General features: G+C 38.3%; 1 protein-coding gene across 5 annotated transcripts in view; it reads right to left on the bottom strand.

The window, feature by feature from the left end:
- Positions 1–22634, bottom strand: part of ACSS3 (acyl-CoA synthetase short chain family member 3) — a 99072-nt gene that overhangs the window by 8987 nt on the left and 67451 nt on the right. For all 5 annotated transcript variants that reach the window (XM_055712057.1, XM_055712058.1, XM_055712059.1 and 2 more), the window contains 4 exons: positions 16839–16934; positions 13722–13785; positions 3811–3892; positions 2700–2822 (listed from right to left, as the gene is read on the bottom strand). In XM_055712057.1, the coding sequence (XP_055568032.1) occupies positions 2700–2822; positions 3811–3892; positions 13722–13785; positions 16839–16934 (365 nt within the window). The remainder of the gene's footprint in view (positions 1–2699; positions 2823–3810; positions 3893–13721; positions 13786–16838; positions 16935–22634) is intronic.

Genomic DNA, 22634 nt, shown 5'->3' with positions numbered 1-22634 from the left:
TAATTCCTCCTTTCCTACCTCCTCTGCTACTTGTCTGGCCTCATGGTTGGCCAGGCGGTTTCCAATTTCCAGATCAGTGCCTCAATGGGTCATCTTATGTTCTTCCTTCCTGGATGACCCTCTTATAACGGAGGGGGCCACTCCTCACATCAAGGTCTGGCATGGCATATGTTCCCACCGCTCAACGCCTACTGGGTTGCAGCCAACAGCAGAGCTCAAGATTCTTCTTGGTGGCAAATACAGAGGCCAACCCAGTCTTGCCCTTGATTGTGGCAGGAGGCACTTGACCAACCTTATTCCTTGTACTTTGTTGTCAATGCAGAGTTTCATCTGTGCACCCCATAACAAGTCACTGTCATGGTAAAACACACAGATTTACATCAGTAGAACTACTACAGAGTGTATTTTATTTTAGTTTTTATGCCAATAACCCCCACAGCCCAGCCGCACCTTCGAGGGGGTACGGGGGGGTTGTACAAACTCACTCCAATACTTTAACACTTTCACACAGTCTTTGATTCTCCAACCCCCCACCCCACCCCCCTCCCGCTTCAGATCTTACACACATTAGTACAAGTTTTTATCTTACAACCTGTTTCATTCTGGTTGCTCCACAGAAGGAACCACAACCTGAGCTCTCTTTTTTTTTTCTTTTTTCTTTTTTTTTTTTTTTTTGTACACAAATATTTCAACCAGAACATCTTTCTAGTTTAGGTCTCAGTTGTTTTTTAGGTTTTTTTCCTGTCCTTTTCTAGAGCCATAATCAAAGATCAGGTGGTGTTAATCCCACACTCCTCCTGTCACAGAAACATATCAGCCCACATTACTTCATCCCATTTTCCTCTCACCTCAAGAATAACATTTACTGTAATGAAACATTATAATTCAGTGTCCCGTTTAAGGGCCATGTCTCTCCATCCCTCAACTTATACAGGGGCCACCACTGATTACAGCACTTAACCAAAGTTCTCTTATTCACACTTCTCCCAGGCAGCCCCCCCCCATTTCCTTCCAGTGACTTAAAACACATCCCAACAGACTCTTTCTTACTATTCCACCACTTCGTTATCTCAATCCCTATCCCAGCCACAGACGACTCTAATTTCACTTACAGCAGGCCACTCTAATTTCACTTACAGCTTTCTCTCTTATCCCAAGGCATCCAAACCTTACAGTTAGGGCATTCAATTTCTTGTCCCCACCATACATACAATAATTCTTTACACCATATACACTTTAAAACATATAGAGGTTCACATTCACCCCTCAGATGTTCAAGACAATAACCACATACCAACATTTATAATATACTTAATACAGAAATGTTCTCACATTTCCAGCATAAATGATTATAACAATTATTAATAACCTTATAATTATTAATTAAAAGGCCACTTTTCTCCACATTCCAGCTTATAAAGGGGCCACCATTGATTACAATATTTTATCAATGTTTTCCTATTCACATTTCCACCAGCGGATCCTCCAATATCCTTTCAATGACTCAAAAAGGGCTTTTCTTTAAAACTCCACCACTTTGTTTTCCTCCCATTTTCCCACTTCACACTAACAGAGTACACTTAACACTTACAAAATGCAGCATGCAGGTATCTCTCTACAGCAACACCAAGAACCCACTATTATTACCAAGAATATAGTTGTTGTGATTTTGGCTATAAACAGAGTCAAATTCCACATACCGTAAGTCAGAAAACCGGAATAAGCGAGACTGTACCAAACGAGCCCTATAAGCAAACTTGCCAGGCTCCAAATGGCAACTGAATGCCAACAAAATCAAACAAAACCAAACGTATACTTAAGGTGCTAGCCACAAAAGTATACACCACCCTGCAGAAGTTTAACTTTTGACTTACGGGCAGTTCCAAATGACTGGTCTACCAAACAAACAAACCAAAATAAAGAATACCGTCACTTACAGCAATGGGGTCCTTGTCTGCCGCCGCAGTGATCCGTTGAGTCAAGGAGTCCCTCTGGGAAATCCTGGGGGTACCCTGGGGAGTCCTGTCCCCAGCGGGTCCTACAGCCCGGCAGAGAGGTGTCCCACCTGGGTCGCCAGATTGATTTAAAGAACGAAGTCAAAATTTCTTAGTGACTAAGTATCCTTTATTGGCAGCGCTGGATGCACATTAGGCGGAAGGATCCCCCGTGCATCCAGCGCTGCCAATAAAGGATACTTAGTCACTAAGAAATTTTGACTTCGTTCTTTAAATCAAAAAAGCACTGAGTGTCAGTCTATGTAAATTCAGCCAACAACAAGCAATTAAAAAAACCACAACTAAAACCTGTATTTTACGAATAAAAGCTTCTGCACCTAAGTAACTACAGTAGCTGGTGAAACTGCTTGGCACACTGACCCTAAATTATCTTAATGTATTCCCAAATAAATACGTTATCAGAGTTTACAGGAATGCTTTCCATGCTACCATATTGCCCCTTAACTCCACCTTCAAATGTCAAATCACTCCTGTCTTATCAATCCCATGGAACAAACTCCTTATTATTGACTAGATTTATTATGGAAAGCACCTTAATAGGAAGGACTTGAAACAATTGTTTTGCTTAAAAGCACCAATGGAAATGCAAACAAAAAAAAGTAGAAAGAAAATGAGAAATTTTGTGAGATTTTCAGTCTTAGCTTTCTTCATTCACTCTTGTAAGTTCACTCAGGCAATGCTAACCTCTTCAATTGCACCTGCAGAAATTCTGTGTCCGGCAACATTGATCACATCATCCGCTCGAGACAGGACGTATAAATAGCCATCTTCATCCATATAACCTGCATCCATAGTATCATAATATCCCTAAACACAACAAAACCAAATATAAATTTAGAAACAGTACTAGGAACATCCATTCATTTCCCATGAAACCAACAAACAAAACTGATTGTTTCAAATGAAACACGCTTTTGGTGCCTGGAAGTTTTAGTTCTGTAATATTTTTCGCCATTCTTATGTCATAAGTGTCATTCAGTGCAGCTCCCTTTCCAGAAAGGTTTTGTAGTCTTTGTTAAAACAGAACATAAGACAATACATAAACCTCAGTTTTTTCCAACTCTGCTTTCTTTGATCCCTGACAGCCTGGAGAAGGATGTTGTCTGAATCTACCTAAGGAGAACGGAATTGCTACAATATAACAACAGTTGTCCAATTGTTCCTAAAGGTTGGGGTTTTTTTTGCTGGATCCCAACATACATCATCATCATTATGATGCAAGTGCACACAAAAAAAAATATCTGCCTTATCAAGTCACTTATTTACTTTTATTGAATTAAACCTTCTATTTTGGACATTGACATAGGACCAATCTGTCTATTTCTAAAAGGAAAGGAGGAAGCCAGTCCTTGGATAGTTCATCTGACAAGGAAACTAATGCAGTTAGGAGCATTAGATCCACAGTGGGCAAGTGGATATTTTGGACTGATAGTATGTTAGAATGACTGCACATCAACAAAAGTAGTGTTATTTGAAGCTGTGATAGTTTAAGGTTGCGAGGCTTACATCTTTTATTAGATCAAATGACATAAAACAACTTTTAGGTTCAGAAGCTTGAGGTTTGCCGCCTTCTGTTTCAGATCTGAAAAAATAAAAAAACCCAGCATGCCCAAAAGCTTAAAGTACGAATGAAGAAATTTTTACCTTGAAACATTCTTAATTGTATAACACATATATCAAAGGTCTCTCATGAAAATAATGCATGATAGTTTTGTATGTTATGCAGTTTAGATCTACTATCATTCAGTTCTGCAGGATTATGAAAAGTTTATATAATCAATTTCATAATTCTTACTGGAAATTTCTGGAAATACAACTTCTGGAAAGCTTCCTGATTTTCCCAAAGACCTGAGAATGCTCCAGGAGGCAAAGGCAACCTTAAATTAAAAAGAGCAGAGGCAAGCAGTAAGAAACTTAGATATAATTCACGCTCTCCATTCATACTTTATTTCAGATAAATAATTGTTGGCTATACAGTCAGAAAAGAGTTCAGCTTAATAATATGCTGATAACAGACCAAAAATACCATATATTTGTTGTGATCACATGCATATAGCATTGAACTGATTCCAGACCATACCTTTTATGCAACATAAGCACCTCTGGCATTCAGTAAAATAATGTTTGGTCTAGTAAACACTATATAGCATACTATAAATATGTTATCTGCATTCATCTTTCAACATTTCCAAGGATTAAGTATCTGTCAGAAATGTGTGCATGTATGCTATGATACAGACAACTTCAATATTATAGGTATCTGTCCTTGTTTCAGCTGGGGTAGAGTTAATTTCCTTTTTACTAGCTGGTACAGTGCTGTGTTTTGGATTTAGAATGACAACAGCACCCTGATGTTTTAGCTGTTGCTAAATAGTTCTTACTCTAAATCAAGGCATTTGCAAGGTCCCCATGCTCTGCCAGTGAGCAGGGGCACATGGAGCCAGGAGGGAGCAGAGCCAGGACAGCTTACCCAATCTAGCCAGAGGGATATTCCATAGCATAGAACATCAAGCTTGGTATACAAACAGGGGGAGCTGGCTGGGGCCTGCCCATCACTGCTCACAGACTGGCTGGGCATCGGTCGGTGGGTGGTGAGCGGCTCCACATGAAACGATTGTGCATCAATTGTTTCTTTTATTTTGGGTTTCATTCCTCTCTCCCTCTCTCTCCTTTTCATTACAATCATTATTATTGTATTTTAATTATTAAAAAAGTTCTTATCTCAACCCACGAGTTTTACCCGATTCTCCTCCCCATCCCACTAGTGGGGGCTGTGGGGAGTGAGCAAGCAGCTCTGTGGTACTTGCCAGCCGGGGTCAAACCACAACAGCATCTCACTAACACATGTACACATTCACACATGCATAGACGTATGAATTGAATTATCAGACACACAGAACTTCAGTTTCTGTAAAAAAATATAAGTCAAATTACTTCAGTCATGAGAATCTGAATAAAAATACTTTTTTATTTAGATTGTGTATAACATTACTGGAATTATTGGAGGAGTTGTTTGAAAGTCTATCACTTTTATAACTTTCTACAATAACTTATTTTTATTTTTTTAGGTGAAGCTGCAAAATTCTGTATTGCCTTATTAGTTGAGTTTTCAATGTGTACCATACACTCATTCTTCAGTCCACAATACAGGCATGACAAAATATGGGACACTTCCCATACAAACCTGCTGAAAGAGGAGAAGCTACAGAAGTCTTAGCTAACAAAGAAGTGGTTGTTTCTCCATTCAAAGCCCTGACAGGGTTAAACACAGCTTACTTGAACTTCCGAAGAGATGTATATTTGGGCATATCAACACAAGTTTTATGAAGATTAACCCTAGTAACAGAGAGAGAATATGCTTGCTTGCATGATCTTTTATATAGACAAAACCAGAAATGCCTCATACACATTTTAGTAGCATATGCCTGCATTCCTAACCAGCAAATCTTTAGCCAGGGGTATTTTATTTTCTACTCTGATAGTGTCTCTGTGACACCAGAAGGCAACACCTCTAGCAGTGAAACAGCCCTCCATAGCATTGCCACACTGGTATCATTGTAAGTCTCCTATGATGTTCAAGTCACAAGAACAGGTGCTACCAGCTCAGTGACATGTACATTCCCATCACAAGAACAGGTGCTACCAGCTCAGTGACATGTACATTCCCATCACAAGAACAGGTGCTACCAGCTCAGTGACATGTACATTCCCAACACTACATTTACAAAGAGTTATATATATATATAAATACATACACAAACTTTTTTTTTTAATCTAAATATGGTATAAATAGTACAAGTCATGTTAAAAGGCCATGTAATCTAGTACAGATTCAAATCCATGTTTTTTTTAGAATCCCAGGTTTTTTCAGCTTAATTCAGCTTGATTAGCATAACAGAATACACCACTACAACTACTACTACTTTCTCTGAGGATTCTGACTCAACACAGCCATAAATCACATTCCCTAAAAGTATGGTTAAGGTAAGGCCAGAAATGCCAAAACACTTCCCAGGTAGTCACCCTGGCTTCAGCAGGGCAGCTTAGCTTCTGCCCATCTGGAGAGAATTCACTGGCCTTTTTGAAACCTTGCAAGCTTAGTAAGAATCTCTGCGGTACATAAACATGACCTGCAGAGAAATTCTCTTGGGAAAAAAAATTAGAAAAACAATATATTGATCCTAGTATTTGTGCATGTATAAGTTTAAAAGAAAAATCTCTTGTTTAGATTCAAGAAAAACTACTAGACAATGGTAGTTACTATGGTTGTTGCCTGGTTGCTAATAACACAACAACTTACAAAAGCTTACGTCACTGCAAATTTTGCACTTTAAATATATTTACCAGTCTGAAACATCCTTGTGATGGGAGAGAAGGGACAATTCGTATTGATGAAGTCCTCTATCCACAGTACTTTGCAGTTAGTAATTAAATAGAAAAACCAATTTTATTGCTGAAATCAGAAAAGCATTTTCCTTTCTGCAACTGTAATGGTTTAGAAATCCTAACACAGAAGTATGTAACATTTCACCAAAAATCTCTGCTCCCACCATTTGGTTTTGTTTGTGTTTGGTTCGTTTTGTTTTGTTTTGTTTTTTTTAGGGAGGGTAGCTTTTGTCTTTTGTTTCTTTAAAGGAAAATTGCATTGGTAAGTACATCCACAGTGCATATTTCAAGAGTCTATGAAAACCAGACTGCTAAACTACTGGCTGCCACAGATACAGCTACGGTGCAAATCATAGCACAATACCAACACAATCTGAAAATGCACTTCCATGACTCTCTGTAAAAAATTACTTGCAGTTAGGACTGCATTCCACCCACTAAGCAAAAACTGAATGCTGTCTTCCATGTATCCATCTTTCAGGAAAAATAATTCCAAAGCAATTGGCACATACAGTTCTTCAACAACAGTGAAGTTCTTAGCATTGTGACTGAATAGAATTTCTAGGTGCTGTGCAAAGACAAATAATTAATAAAATTAATAAAGGTAGAATTCAGCTTGCCAGAACATAATTACATGTATTGCAATTTTGCCAGGACATCAGAATGAAAATACCCAGAGCCAAGAATACCTCCACGCTGCTGCTGTCAGTAGGAATGCTGCCATGAATTCCAATGGGAGCTGAACTGGATTATAATTATGTGCAAGGAGCCACAAGAGTAAAAATGAGACAGTCAGAAAACAACAGCAATCTGGAAGAAAACATTTCTTCCTTTTCTCAGCCCCTCCATAAAAATGGAACATTTTGAGATGTTTGGTTTGGGTCTGTTCTCCCTAGGAAACATAACACACACCTACAAAAGTTCTATAACACACACCTACAAAGGTTCTATATTTAAAAACTGTTGCCTCTTTGTCCAAACACTGAGTTGTCAAGGTCTTTTGGGGTTCTTTTTATTCAGAGGATATATTGACCAAAAAGTGCCAGGTACAAGAAAGTAAGCATGATCGCCCCAGAGATGCTCCTGCTTCCGTTTCACAAGCAACAGGACCACAGAAGACCAAGACAGGAGGAGGTAGGTTCCTTTGTCATCATTTTCACAATATACAAAGAAGTTGCTTTGCTTGGTTTCCCTTTGGGACATATTTACTGTATTTCTCTAGCTACCCGTTAACTTTTCCCTCTCTCATCCTGCATGCCAAGCCACAAACCAACCAGTGCTGACCCTCTGCACCTGCTATCGATTCAAAGACAAGCCCTCCCTTACACTATTCTTGCCTAGATTTTACATGTGGTCATAACTTTAGTAGCTTCTTCTGTCTCATCATTGTTTCTTCCTTCTGGAGAGGACAGTCAAGAGCCTCAAGAAACACAAATTCAAGACAAGCTTGCCAGCTTTTTCTAAAATATGAATGTGGTACCAGCTATATTGGAGCAGGCTAACTACAGCCAACTCATCCCGTTTAACTAGCAAAAACCAGGCACCGTTTCAAACCCAAGTTGAGGTTCGAGACAAAAACTTACACTGAGCTGAATCAAAACATGTGAATGTGAGAAAGTTTAGCTTTGAATTTCAAACTTCAAAAAAGATGTATAGGTCTGAATTTTGATCTCAGTCATGCCAACTTTTCACCAGCACAGCAACAGCAGTACAAATAATGCTATTCTCCGTTTACTCCAGTGAAATTAAGATGACGATTGTAAAACTACAGGAATACAGTTCCAGGCCCATTTTGCATTTCAAGGTTGAATACATTTAGAACAGCATCAGGAAAACCAGGTAAACTGTGTAATTAATTATGTAAATTATATGGGTTCATTTTACAAAGACCCACTCTAGTTACATTTTATAAAGATAAGAATGTAATTTCATTATAAATTGGAGAAACTAAGATTAGGTGAGCTTGGCACCATTACACAAAAACTCTGAAGTACTTCCACAGTAACTGTTTACTGCTAGGGAATTTTAAATTACAATCATTATCTGGTTTTTAAGAACTCTTTCACAGTTCATTTATTTTTCATAAAATGGTGGCTGACCATTTTATGAAATCACATAGAAAATCACAGAACAGCCCATCTTTAGCTTAGCCCAAGAAAATCTAACTCCATGTGTCACATCCTTTCAGGATGCCACTCATCAAAATTCCTTGCTGACAGAACAAAGTAATTATAGACACAGCACTCAAAAGATAATTTACACAGAAGAACAAATTTCTGAAAGTACAAATGAAAGTCAAAAACTATTAGAGATGGTACCTTGCTGAGTTTCAGAAAAGACATCCTTTTATTTTATGGTAGACAATGGTACTCACAGGCTGTTCATTACAGCCAGTCAAAGCAAGTATAAGCCATTGTTAAATGAGTTTGGGCTTGGAACAGAGCTAAATCATTTTGATTGGCAGCTATATTATTACTTAGCATTTATGTAGTGCTGTGTATAAACATTATTCTTAAAAAAAAATTTGATTGCAAGTTTGAAAGCCATCTGGAACCTGGAAGCTTTTTCAGACAACAGGGACAACAGCACAGGAAAGAGGGTGGAGAGGAGGTAAGAGAAGAGGATCTCTAACATTCATCAGTCTGCGTGAAATGCTACTTTAGTTAGCTGAAAGGGCTCACAAAAGTAGTTGGTCTCAGTGTGGATTTTACAGGGAAAAAAATATAGTTTAGTGGGGAAGACAGAAATCCATTAAAAACTAGTGAAGTGCTTGGAAAAGGTTAAAAGAAATTTCAAATGTCTACTCACAGGTACTCCGCCTGAGATTTGGTAGAAAACTCATCTATAGCTGAATTGCTCTCACATTGGAAGTCCTACTCACTGTTCCACTTGTAAAGGGAAAAGACAAAGTTGATAAATATGTGGAAGGCTGGCAGGGAGAGAAAGCTTTTGCACAGATTCTTCATTATATGTAATCTGACTTCCCACACAACATAGGCTAAAAGATGCCATCTACTAAATCCTGCCTCAATCCCATAACTTTTGGTTAAAATAGATACCCAGGTTTGACCTAGAGGTGTCAAAGAAAACCACCACATTCCCAAGAATATTTATGTGATTCTGTGCAGAGGAGATTGGTAAAATAAATTTGTAAATACTTATCCCATAAACCTCCATTATTATGGTACAAAATTAACTATACAAACACTAGCACAAGTGTAACTAGGATCTAGCAGGAAATTCACTGGCAGGCATTACTCTCTGGATAGAATGAGCGTAAGGCAAATGTAGTTCTCTTGCTGTTGTAGGTGAATATAAAGAATAATGCTAGCTAATGAGACAGTGCTGACAACTGCTTCATAAAATAAACATAATGGGTTTGCGATCCTTACAATGTACAAGAGCAAAACTGAGTTTCCCACTGCACTGGAATTTAAATGGGATTTCTCTTTATTGATGTTCCTTATGAGAACAGACAACTTAGAAAATTCTCACAGGTAATCACGATTACACATACAGACATACACACATTTTCAAGTTTGTATTAATTACAGGCAAGTCAGAACAGTGCAAGCAGAAATATATCACTAAATCAGACTGGTCTTGCTAATGGAAATGGAGGTCATCACTGCTATTATTTTCACTTCAGAATAAATTGTCAGAATCTTTCATGCCCAAAGATTCTAGCTAAAAAAAAAAAAAAAAAAAGGAAATTTAGAAAGAATTTGTATAAGCCCACCCTCATGAGCTGCAGTCATATTCATTTTCCCTTGTCCTTTCGTCACAAACAGTGTGACACTACTTTTCATTACTTTATCTTGAAAGACTTGTGAAGTCAAACCTGTTATTGCATTGCCCGGGTAAATTAACCCATATAAGAATTCCTGTCAGCAAAAATCTTTCCAAAGGGCATAGATGATGGTTATATATAGAAAAAAAAAACCCAACAAAACCAAGAGGTATCAGTTGGCAGATGAGTGAAGAAAATAACATACTTAGATCAGGAAGATGGAGTAATTAGATATAAAAATTACTGTTGTACACTACTTCACTCCTGCAGGATAAAATTAAAGTTTAAAAATCTGTTTTAAGAATAGATATTTTAAATACTATATTTATGAACACTGCAGGTCTCAAGCAGCCCCCAACAGTCTACTGGGAGTTAGACTGGGATAAAAATAATCAAAAGCAGCAGCACACCACTTGTGCACAGCTGCTATTGTGAGCAGTGTGTGGCCATTCTCCTCTCCAATAAATACCAAATAATATTTCTCAACTCACATATGCTGCAGATAAAGCAAACACCTGTGTTTTTTTCTGAAATGGTACACCATATTTTGCTGCTGAGTGTATGGCTGAGTAAAAGTAAAAACTATCCTGACTTCCATTTTCTTCTGGCTGCATGGGGACGTGTCCCTGGGGTGACAAACACACACTGCTAGTAACAAGGATCATCCCCGCTATTTTTCAGGGGTCTGACCATGCAGAAACTTGCTGAATGATGCCTTGACCTAATGGCCACAAGTTTTTATGACCAAAAAAAGCAACTAAACACTGCAGCAACTTGTCACTTACCAGAATGAAACCTGGAACAAAATGTTTAGACACTGTGAACCAACTTCTGTTAACAGTCCAAAGTTTCAAACATTAGAACTGCTAAAAAACCCACAACTGGCCTCCTAAAGCTCATCAATACCTTTGTCTTGTTTACTTGGTCTGGGTTTGTTGTTGTTTTTTTGTTAAGTGAGGAATGAATTTTAAGAGATCCTATTGTTAGGACTAACCTAAGAGGTTAAGTCAGCAAAAAGGCTGGATGTTTAAGAGGGGTGATAGTTAAGCTACCTCAGAACTGGTTTCATATTGACAATGTTAAATGCTACAACGTAATTTCTTTCCCCCCTACCCCCCCGCCCCCAGTCATTTTAGAATGGATATTACAATAAACATGAACATGATAAATCAATATTGTCCCTGTGCCATTACTCCTTCTTGAGTGATACAATGCAAAGACACAAAACAAAACAAAACGCCCCTCTTTTCGCCCATCTATTTATTTGACTGCAGCAAAAGTCATGCTGGGCAAGATAAAAAAAAAAATCATCATCAACAACAAGATCAAAATCAATGTATAAACACATTTATAATCCCTTAAGATAAATGCCTAAACGCGGAGCCACATTAGGGAAGATAAATTCTGGCCTTAAGAGTTTGACAATAACCCCAAAGAAGATCTTCTAATATAGCAATATATACTCCTGAGTGCCATTTAAAGATAAAGACAGAAATGGCTCAGGAATGTATGCACATGTCTACCAACATTACTTATTAGTAGATATAATTCAGTCTGTTTGGCAGAATTGGTGAAGGTGGAGTTCATTTCACTTCTCCTTTGGCAGATAAGGCTAAGTACCCACCCTAGGCCAGCCCTGTCACCCCTGCAGTCACTGCAGAGACACGAGCCCGTCTGGAAGGCAATTTAATCCATCCTAGCTGAATGCTTAAGACAGCTAATATTGATTTTCATACAAAATACCTTTCTCTCTCTCCATTGATTACATGACTACATTTTAGTATGGCATCAGATACTACAGAGGTGAGAGTTTTGAAAGATAGCCCTCCACTGTGACCCAAGTGACTGATACTGCAGTTTTAATTGTGCATTTCCATTGCCGAGTATGAATAATGTTACATGTGTAACGTGTAACATGAAAACTACATCTAAATATGAGCCTGCTGATTCCGGAGAGATTGTGTGTGCACTTAAACACATGCCTGTGTGTCCCGGTGATGTAGCCCAAGATGCTGAAAATCAGGCAGGGTACAGACTTCACCCTGAAAACACACGTCTGTGTCACACAGTACAGTAACTTCATGTCATGCTCACTACCTTAGTCTCTCCACAGTGGCCTGGTTACATTAGATCAGTAGTAGAGCTGAGCAAAAAACCTCCACCCCTTGGCAACTCCAACTCCCAAGCAAGTGCCATTGCAGCCCAGCTGCCCGCATCTCCCATGCCACACACCCACAGCATGCTCCAGTGCCTGCAGCTCTTACGTGGCTCACCCTCAGCTCACGTGGCCACTGCCCCAATCCTCAGCTAACTTCCCTCTCCAACAGCTCATCACAATTGGGACATCTGTCCCAACACTTTGGCTTTTGACAGTATTTCAGTTCACTGAAGGTTAATGCTAATCTTCATATTTCCTTCCATTCATTTAAGCAAGCAGCGAAGGCTGAGTTACCGCAACTCCCCTAAATTTTCCCACAAAAGAAGTGAATGAAAGCATCTGTGACTTGTATTTGCTGGCAGTTAGGAAGGGTTCAGAACTGAAGTATTTTCTGTGACTGAAAACTGAGGCAGCTACAGCTAAAGTGTTAATCACAAAGTAGGTATCTGTCCAAGGAAAATGCCATTTGCCTAAAAGCCCATGAAACACCCAGAACACAGAGCTGGCAGGGGCTGTGGGGAGCTGCAGCCTATCAAGCTTTACAGAAGCAAGGAAAGGTTCTGGCAACAGCGAGACTGCAAAAGGCAAGATAAACATAAGTGATGCTCACAGTGCTATCCAAACAGAGGCCCCTTTATCTAGACAAAAGGTGCTAAGAAAGATGTACTTTCAAAAAGAATATTAAAAGCTTAGGGAATTCATCTGACAGGAGTCTGGTAAATGGTAATAAAAATCACCTACATGATGCGTACAGCAGGGGTTCTTTCTTCCCTTTTTTTTTTTTTTTTTTCTGGAGTCTTTTACTGTATGTATTTTTTCAAAGTACTACCATAACAGAACACCATTTCATGCTAAGCACACGCAGAGACATCTTGCTGTTTTTACAGAAAACAGAAAATATACATTCTCCCTCTAAAAATGTGCATCAGTTGGGATTACAAGGTAGTGAAATAGGCAGCATCACAGACAACGCATGTCAATCTGCACTGCTCTACTATTTCACGAAACTGAAAGACAAAACAGTGAAGAGAATGATTCAGTATCTTGCTCACACATCACAACAGGAAGGCTTCATCCTGTTCAACGAGCTGGTAATTAAGAAAATGGTAAACTTTGCTGTAGCCTAAGCAAAAAACCAGCAATCCACACTCATACACGCACACAATTTCATCTGCAACTTTCCAGCATTAATGGACATTAAAAGTTACGGCAGTTTGGTATCAATATCAGAGACAGTCGTTGTTTTCAACCCTCACTACTTCAATTACTGTTTTAAACATATATATATATAAAATCAGAAAAGTCTTCCGTTAAAAGACAACCAATGCATGTAGGGAGTTTCTCTTAACTGTAAGATACTTAGTTTGCTTACTTTACCACAATATTTCCCAAAGTCTTCTCCTTCACTGGTTCCTTATTTTCATCCAGAATCATCACTGTAAAAAAGTAATATAGGAAGAGAACTCCTGTTAAGAAGTGTATTTTTAGGTGAAGGACAGCGTTTCTCTTCATGGCTATCAACTGAAGTCACACTTCGGAATGGCAATATACCAGTGACAGAACAACTGGGATAGGAAACTGAAACGATGAACAGACATACAGAAGACACTTATGAAAAACAACAAGAAAGCATATATAAACTCCATTTATAAACTGTAAACACTTTTTTTTTTAATTATTTTTAGATAGCGAAGAACATAGCACCATTAGATTTGGAGAACTGTGGCTCAGAACACACAACGAAAAAGACCTACTCACATGTAGCTTTCAATGCTTTCTCTCCTATTTTTTCCTATTTTTATGATACTAAAGTAAATCTAATCAGTTTATTGTAACTGTTTTATCAGGGTAGCAATTCCAGCATTTATCCTCCTCCCTGCAAGCAGTGTATTCAATGTACAAAAATCTGGGGAAAGGAGATACACTGCTCACTCCTGAATTACCGAAGAACTGACTTAATTCTTCAAAATGTGGGACTTGCATCAGTTTGAAAACAATGCAATGAAATGATCTGAAAAGTGTTCAAGTAGATCAAAAGGAAAACACAATATAACGTCTGATTTAAGGCAACAGAATCAGAAATTAATATGGTATCTCGATTCACTTTTAAATGCAATTTGTGCCACTGCACTTTGTTATCATAGCTAAATGCTGCTTTTATTCTTTACATTCTAAAAATCAGCAAAGAAATCAGTTTATCTGAGCAATACTGTGACAGGAAAAAAATTGGCTGTATTCAAAAAAAAAATAGATTCTGTAACTTTCTATTTGTATTGCAGCATAAATACAACATAACTTCAGCAGTGTCCAAACCATTAAGACTTGCATGTATAATTTAAAAATACAGCATCTATCTTCTATGGCATAGGGATCTCTTCTAATTAACATAGTAAGAGCAATAAACCAACATCAAAACCAAAGTGGGTGACAGCATGACAGCTGCCAGTATAGAGTAATTTCAAGATGCACTATTTCATGAATGGCTGCATTACAGGACATAACTGGCCTCAAACCAAAGACTGAAAGAGGTAAAGTTTTTTCATAAATCTTCAGTGACTTTCAGTGCTTATTTTATGTTTCCCTTTTAAGGCATGCTAAAGACATTTCCTTCAGTCTATGTGAAGAAATTCTTTACTTACACTAGCCCCAATGTTCTAAAAAAATTGAGAGGAAATTTTTATACTCTTACTAATACTTTGTTCTAGGCCTGACTATCATTTGATAGCATGTGTGATGAAAGTACACTCTTCCACTCTTCCCTGTTTATTACAACTCTGGACAAACTTCATGGGTTTGTTTCAGTGTTGGTTTTAAGCTATTGCTTGTTTTCATGCCATAACTGAACACTAAAACCCAGAGCTGCTAAAAATGTTTTGGTTTTTTTTCTTTAATGTTCACTTCCACTTGTATGTATTAGAAGAAAAAGCAGCTTGGTTCTTTCTGCCCAATGATGTGAGAACTTCTCCTGAAGATGGTTTGATCTCTGAAGTAACTATTTTTCTGACTTCAACTAATTCTTGAAAACTGTGTTAAAATCAGGGTTCCCAGGTATGAAAATAGTTTTGCAATCTTAATCGTCTGGCTGCACCTTCTGCATGCAAGTACCTTCCAGATAGTAAGTGCTCATCCTTTTAAAGTTGGTCCATAGCCTACTGTTTATCCCAGCTGGAAATAAAAATGCTCCACAAGTACTTCAAGATAATGTGCTTAACAACTCTCTCAAATATGTGAGTTCATATACCTGTACAAAAAGGTAGAAAAACTACTTTGATTTTCTTTTTAAAAGTATTGGATGAGTTCAAATAGAAGATGTATATCCTGGCCAAGCTGCTTGTTATCTCACTGTGATGTATTTGTGGAAGACACAGACCGCAGTAAGAATGTTCCTTATGCACTTCAGAATACTTCTTATATAAAACTGTAGGGCCAAAAGAAAATCTAATCACTGTGTCTCTGAGACATAATTATTCAGTGTGCTTCTCCCAAATCAAAACTATTTAGACTCTGAAAATTGAAAATACAGGTATAACAGAACACTCCGAGTGCAAGTTACCGCTATTATTTGTCTAGTTATAATTTCCTCTTTTGCTGATGGTTTTTACTAACATTTTCTTCCTGACTTGCAATACAAATTCTACTGCTGCTCTCAGTTAAAGCAGTGCAACTGTAGATAAAGCCTTAAAGCACAGTATATTTTTCATATCTTTGCTATATCCAGTGTAGCAGTATGTGCTAGCCCTTGTTAAGGAAAACGGCACTGAAACTGTCTGGAGTTAACTGCTTAGCGTTAGTAGCTGCATTTGCTAAAGCCTTAGGCCACAAGCTGTGAACTTTCACCCAGGTATGTCAAATTTTTACCTAATTCTGTGAAAGTGGGCCTCGAGCCTGTTGGGGCTGGAAGATAAGGAAGCAAGGAAGGCTGCTACACTCATCAGTAGAAGCAGTAGAAGCCACTTCTTAGATAAGAAATAAGAAATTGTCTGCCTAGGGACAATGAAGAGACCCAATGAAGAGCAAGACGACCCCAGACCCTAATATTACTACTGGTTGGAACTGTCACAAGAGAGGTGGAGAATTTAGATTGTAAAGGTATAATTTCCCAGGAGTTTCTTTGTTCAGGGACCCTCCCCAGAAGCACCCAACCTGAGCGGTTTCTACCACTGTACCACTCAAATAAATTACCCTATTGGACTTAAAAGCCAGGGACTGTGCTGCAGGATACCTAGGGTGGAAAAACTTCTTTAGCACCCTTTCATGTAACAAAGGTGGGTGTAGTTTACCAATTTTCTTGAACATAACTCTGTATTATTTCATTATTTATAATCATATTCCACAACACACAAAAGAGCAGAGCTTCCCGTTACAGGGAGGAGGAAAATGTGTTAGTAGTAAGGCTATAATTTCCTTTCCCTATGAGGTATGAAAATTAAAGACCGCTTACTCAGGAACATAATACCCTTTTCTAGTAGGATGTTTAGTACAGTCTTACCATTGTATCCTGGCACTGGTTTTCCTGCCTGCCCAGGTGGAGGTGTTGTAGAATTCCCCAAACCAACACAGGAAGCAGTAATTGCAGAACCAGATTCTGTTAAGAGAACACAAACATTGTCAGTTAAGGTTGATCCTACTGCCATTTAGTATTTATTGGTTCTGGATTTTGCTTCTAGTTCAGCAAATAAAAAAAAATAAAAATCCCAAACAACTGATGTAAGATTTAGAATTCAGGAGCTGTTATGTGTTATGTTATGTATGTAGATTCATTACAGAAATTTGCATCCTTCAAAGGGGAAATTTTTCATTCCATAGAAAACAGTCAGAAATAAGTATTTTCTGTATTATACCTGCAAGTTATTCTGCTATGGGCATAAGGTTATACCACACTACTAAGAAACTGCCTACAGTAAAGCCATTATAGAAATACTGCATAGAGCAGATGTAATTCAGGAGTTACTTCACATGCCAATATGCTTGGGAAGAACAAATTCCAGAAGAAAAAGCAAAACAAAACAAAACAACAAACACATCAATCCATTCTTGGTCAATTATCCCTGTAAAGCAGTATCAAAATGTCTGTTCTTCTGTTTTGGAGCTACACACTCAGAGGTCTGGAAGGTGAATAAATGCCAAATCTCTATGACAGTATCGGTCAGGAAGAGGTAGTGTCTAATAAAATTGACTGTAAATAATGAAGTAAACAATATCTTTTTTTATAATCTTGGAGATCTCACCAGTATTTCTTGGTGAGAACGATTTCAGATGACAAAAAGGCTCAAAAAGAAACAGGGTTGAAAAATCATACCTAGATTGTCAGTGCTGTCAAATAAACTCAAAAGGAACAATCTAAGGAATAGGAATCAAACTGCTGCCAGATTTTGTGATCATCATCCAGATGTTTTCTCATTAAAGTTTTACTAACCACAGCATTCAATTGGTTTGTTGTTTTGCTTTTTTGGTGGGGTTTTTTTTGTTGGGTGGGGTGGTTTTTTTTTTTTGGGGGGGGGGGGGGCGGGGCAGGCAGAATGGGAGACAAATATCTCTTGGTTTTCGAATCTTGGGAAGATACTCATTCATCTAACTCCTGACAGCTAAAATGAAGACTGGCACTGCATGCCTTTGGTCCCTGCAGGTCTGGAATCCCCGCTGAATCATCAATGTGAAATACCCTGTTTGGAGCTTCCAGATGAGACAGCACAAATATCCCCTGTAATGCCTATGCCTTCCAAATTATCCCCGCAGTTAGGCAACTAGAAATTCCTCCCTTTTTTCTTAAGAAAGCTCAATTTCACATAGCATTTTTATACTACAAGAGTTGTTGTTATAGAGGAGAAATAAAAACTATCAAGTAATATGACAAGTCTAAGTTTGAAATAAGACCAATTGCTCTTTTTCCCTCTAAGAAAAAAAAATCTATAGAAATTACTTTTAAATGCTGCTGTAACTCTGGGCTACAGAAAGCAATTGTAAATATTAGCAGGAACGCAGTATGAGACTATTGCTTTAAAAATGTGGCTTTATCATTCCGGAGATGTCCCAGATCTCAGGGCACTTGGCCTGAAATTCATAGTCCATGCCACCCTCAAGTGTCAGCACAACACAGTAGGTTTTTCTTCAGCTCTGTATTTATATCTGATCTGTACAGTCAAAACTATTTTCAGTTCCCTTGCATTAGAAAATTACAGTTGGTTTTGCTCAGAATTTTCTCAGCTTCCATAGCATTCATCTGCCACTGCAGAAGTTGTTAAATGACCATTCAAGTGCTAAAAGAAGCAAGAACAAGAACAAAATTGGAGAAACCTGTGGTGGTTTTACATTAGGTGTTAGTAAGTAGCTGAAGACTAGCATTAACATATCATAGTTAAGCTGTGGGGCAGAATAAGAACTAGCATCCCTCAATGCTAATAAAGACAGGCTAAAAAGCTTACTTAGTTGTTTCCCCATCTTGTCCCTTTCTTTCTTCTATATAATGCACATTCCACACACAATCGTGGATCTTGATCTTTTCTTCCTACAAGCAGAACACTCAAGCTACAACTACAGTGGTGGCACAGTATCAAAATGATCTAACACAGCCCATCTATGATCCCACTGAAAGCTGCAGGAAGAGAAACACAATTTATTCAACACTTCAGGAGCTTCACATTCTTTCTGCATAGTACCTATACTGAAGACATTTTTCCTCGGAACAGATTGAAAAACAGTATTTTTGTTAGACTACAGTGAATCTGAAGAAAGTGGAAGAAACAGTTTATTTTTTTGACTGTATTAGGAAGAAAACAAGTGGTAGCATGGAGTGTATCTTGCTTTACACATTGCATGGCAAGAGCTAAAAAACATACCATAAGGGATCAGGTAAGCAAGGTATTCACCAAAACATGGTAATTAGGTTTGCTACTGAGAGGTAGGAAACACAGCATCACTGTTAACCTGATGTACCAGTAAGATTTGCATGAACTGGGAATTGAGAAACATTTCTAATCAAGAGCTCTCAATCAAAAACTCTGAAGGGAGAGGGAGAATCTGAAAACTGAAAATTAGTTTGATTTGCTTGACTCTCTGATACTATTGTTTCCATTAGCAGTGTAACTAGAAAGGAAACCTCATCGTACTAATTTGTCTGTATTTGCCCCTGCTTTTTGAACAACAGTGAATAAGACTGAATGAAAGTCTACTTATTCTAAACAATAATCACAAGTTCTAAAACTTTGTGAATAGGTATTTATAATTGCTGCTCTGTCTTCTATTGTCTTCTCAATTACCAGCGGATACATCATTTTCATATTTACCCAGTGCGCTAATCTCTCAGCCATACACTCCGTTCCCATGGGTCAGAAAGTTTTTATATACATGAAAAAAATACAGGGTTTTGGTGTACAGGGTTTTGGTGTTTGGACCACATATTAATTCAGAGAGGGAATCCCAAAAGTTTCTGCTCTTTGTGCTCAGTTAACGGTTCCTGAATGCTTAAGATTCCCTTACAGTGTAGAAACACAAGGAAGTACTGTCGAAGGACAGCATCAATGTGCGCCGCATGTTTCTTGAGAAATCAATGCATATCTTCCAAACGGGATGCTGGATTGAAATATCAATTTCCCAAACCTATCAGAAAACAGCAACCCCTTTCTAGGACTGCATTTTTTATTGCGGAAAAAAAGTTTGACTGGGAAGCGGAATTCAATTCAAAATCCTGCTGAAAAGAAATCATCACTATTCAGAAGAATATGGAAAACTAAGTACTGATGAGAACTTTTATTTGCCAATTATGTTTAATACAAGTACTGTGTGGTCCTTTTATATATTTCCAATAAGTAAAGTTGCTTAAAAATCTTTGGTTTGAATTAAGGTTGATTTCTTTACAATGGAAGTCAGGACCTATATGCAGGTTACAAGACCTAGGTCTGAAAGTTAAAACAGCGACAGTTTGAAGAAGGGTAACACTTGTCAAATGGACATTGTATTCCACATACATCAGATTTCTGAATGTATAAATAGACATCCCTTACCTGACACTCACTTGTCTATAGTTTCAGATTCTCTGAAATTAATGCACAGCATCTAAACAGATGCCCAATGTTGAAGTCTTTAGGAACTTCCATATTTTTAATATAAGGAACAGAACAGTAGATCTGTCTTCCAGTCAGTCCCTTCTGCAAGCGTTCAGCCACTAACCTTCCACTCACTAGGCTAGCAAGTTAGCTCGCCCTCCAGCTATGGAAGGCTTTTCAGGGACAACTGGATCATAAAACCAATTTCCTTCCTGCCTAACACCTTATCATGTGACGGTGCAACAGCTATTTAGAAGAGCAATGTTTTGCACCAGAAGAGCAATGTTTCACAGCTACTCTGGTAACTACATTCAACATCTGCTCTGAGTTATAATAAAATGAACAGAAATACCTCTGAGAATAACAAAAAGCACCTCGCTGAGACTTGGAAAACAGAGTTAGGGAGAGATTGCCTTCAAACCATAGCTGTTAAAAGTGTCCCAAGTCCCTCCTTACATTTTTACTTTCAGGATAAGGGCTGATGTAAAGAAACAGCCCTCAAAATTCAAAGATTTGACCTTCTTTCTTTTGTCCCACTCCGCATGTAAGTGAAAGATACTATTTTAAAGATATTTCAATATCATTGAGATATACTGGACAGTTAATTAACAGTCCAATACAGCAATTTTTTTGCATTTGTGCCTCTGAAAGAAATTCTTATATCCGAGAATTGCTGCTGATGCAGAAGGAAAAAGTACCCTCTCTGGAGAGTAGCAAGGGGAGTCCATAAGGGTATGCCTGACTTCATTCATCAGAAAGCTTCTACATCCCCATGTGCCTGAGTTGCAGAAGCTGTGTTCTGCCAAATGATGCAGAGCAACAGCCAGCATATTCTGTGCTCAAAATTGTCTTGCCCATTCACAATCAACAGTCAACTTCGATCAAAATAAACAGTTTTGAAATAACTGAGAACTTTAAAGATGAAAAATGCCCCACAACCACTTACATTCCTGATACATTATAATTTCTACACCATGTTCCTCAACATAGTAGACTGTCACACTGCTGAAATATTGTATTTTCTGCTAAGAAGTACTTAGGGAAAATACATTGCATTCTGACATTAGTATTTGAGTTTGGGCTGCACCAAGTGAGTAATGTAATGCTGTCTGCTTGAAATTCTTCCAATGTAACAGACAGACACTGGATGCATGCAAAAGAGGTGGGAATTTTTTATGTAGCAGGGAAAAAAAAAGAGGAAAAAAAAAGCAGCAATTGTCATTGACTAACACATTAATGAATGCAATAAATAGAATACACTAAAGTCTCATTGTGGCAGTGCTGTTTCGAGCCATTCTCCAAGCGAAGCTGTCATTTTGCTTGAGGAATATTAGAGGAATTACTATAGCAGAACACAGCATTAATAAAACAGAGACGAGGGTCTACGGAAGAGAGCTTAGGCAGTGACTAGTAACAAATCAGACCACCTAGCAAGACTGCAGCTCTGAAGAGACTCCTTGCACACGCTCCCTCCACACAGTAGTCATTTTAATTATGCCAAAAAGGGTGGAAAGAAGAGTTCGATAAAGTAACAGCAACATGCTTTCTAGTATGGCAACAACTACTGGGCATCCAGGAACAGAAAACCACAGTACCAGATGAAATACAGCACTCAAAATCTGCATCACAGCACACCATACTGCCTCCTTACAATAAAACCAAATCTAACACATCGCAGAGACAGTATGTACTGGGAGGGTCCTGAAGATTCACGGGATGGATCACCAAGTATTCATACAGACCTCCTCTCCTTCATCCTTCACCATAGGTCTTTTCCCACCTAAATGATTCTATACGACTGTACAGAGCAAGGAAGTCTTCGTCACTAAAACGCAAGTTTCTAACTGCACTAGCAGTAGGTGGCCTCACTCAAAGCTTGTGATTTAGTGCTGTTAACCCTGACAAACTCTGTCTAGACAGTCATGCTACAGGCTGGTAGCCCAAGCACCACTTTAGCCTCATGCTTACTGGTCTTGGAAGATTGTTTTAGATAATTGTTTTAGCCTTTGTACAGTACTGCTCAACCATGCCTTCAGTAAGGACTCAAAAATAACCACTGTGTAATTTTGCCAGGAAGTTTTCTTCATCTCTTCCCTAGAAGAGATCTATGCTCTCTGCCAGCTCTAGGTTAGTGCAGTAAGACATGATACAGTATTAACATGTAGAAAGACCAAGTACACCTGCCTAGTGTTTGTGTACTGCAAACACTTGATGCTAATTATCCATCAGCACTAAAACAAGAT

Source organism: Falco cherrug, chromosome 5 (assembly GCF_023634085.1).
Source record: "Falco cherrug isolate bFalChe1 chromosome 5, bFalChe1.pri, whole genome shotgun sequence".
NCBI lineage: Eukaryota > Metazoa > Chordata > Aves > Falconiformes > Falconidae > Falco > Falco cherrug.
This window is presented reverse-complemented; position numbering and strand designations above follow the sequence as displayed.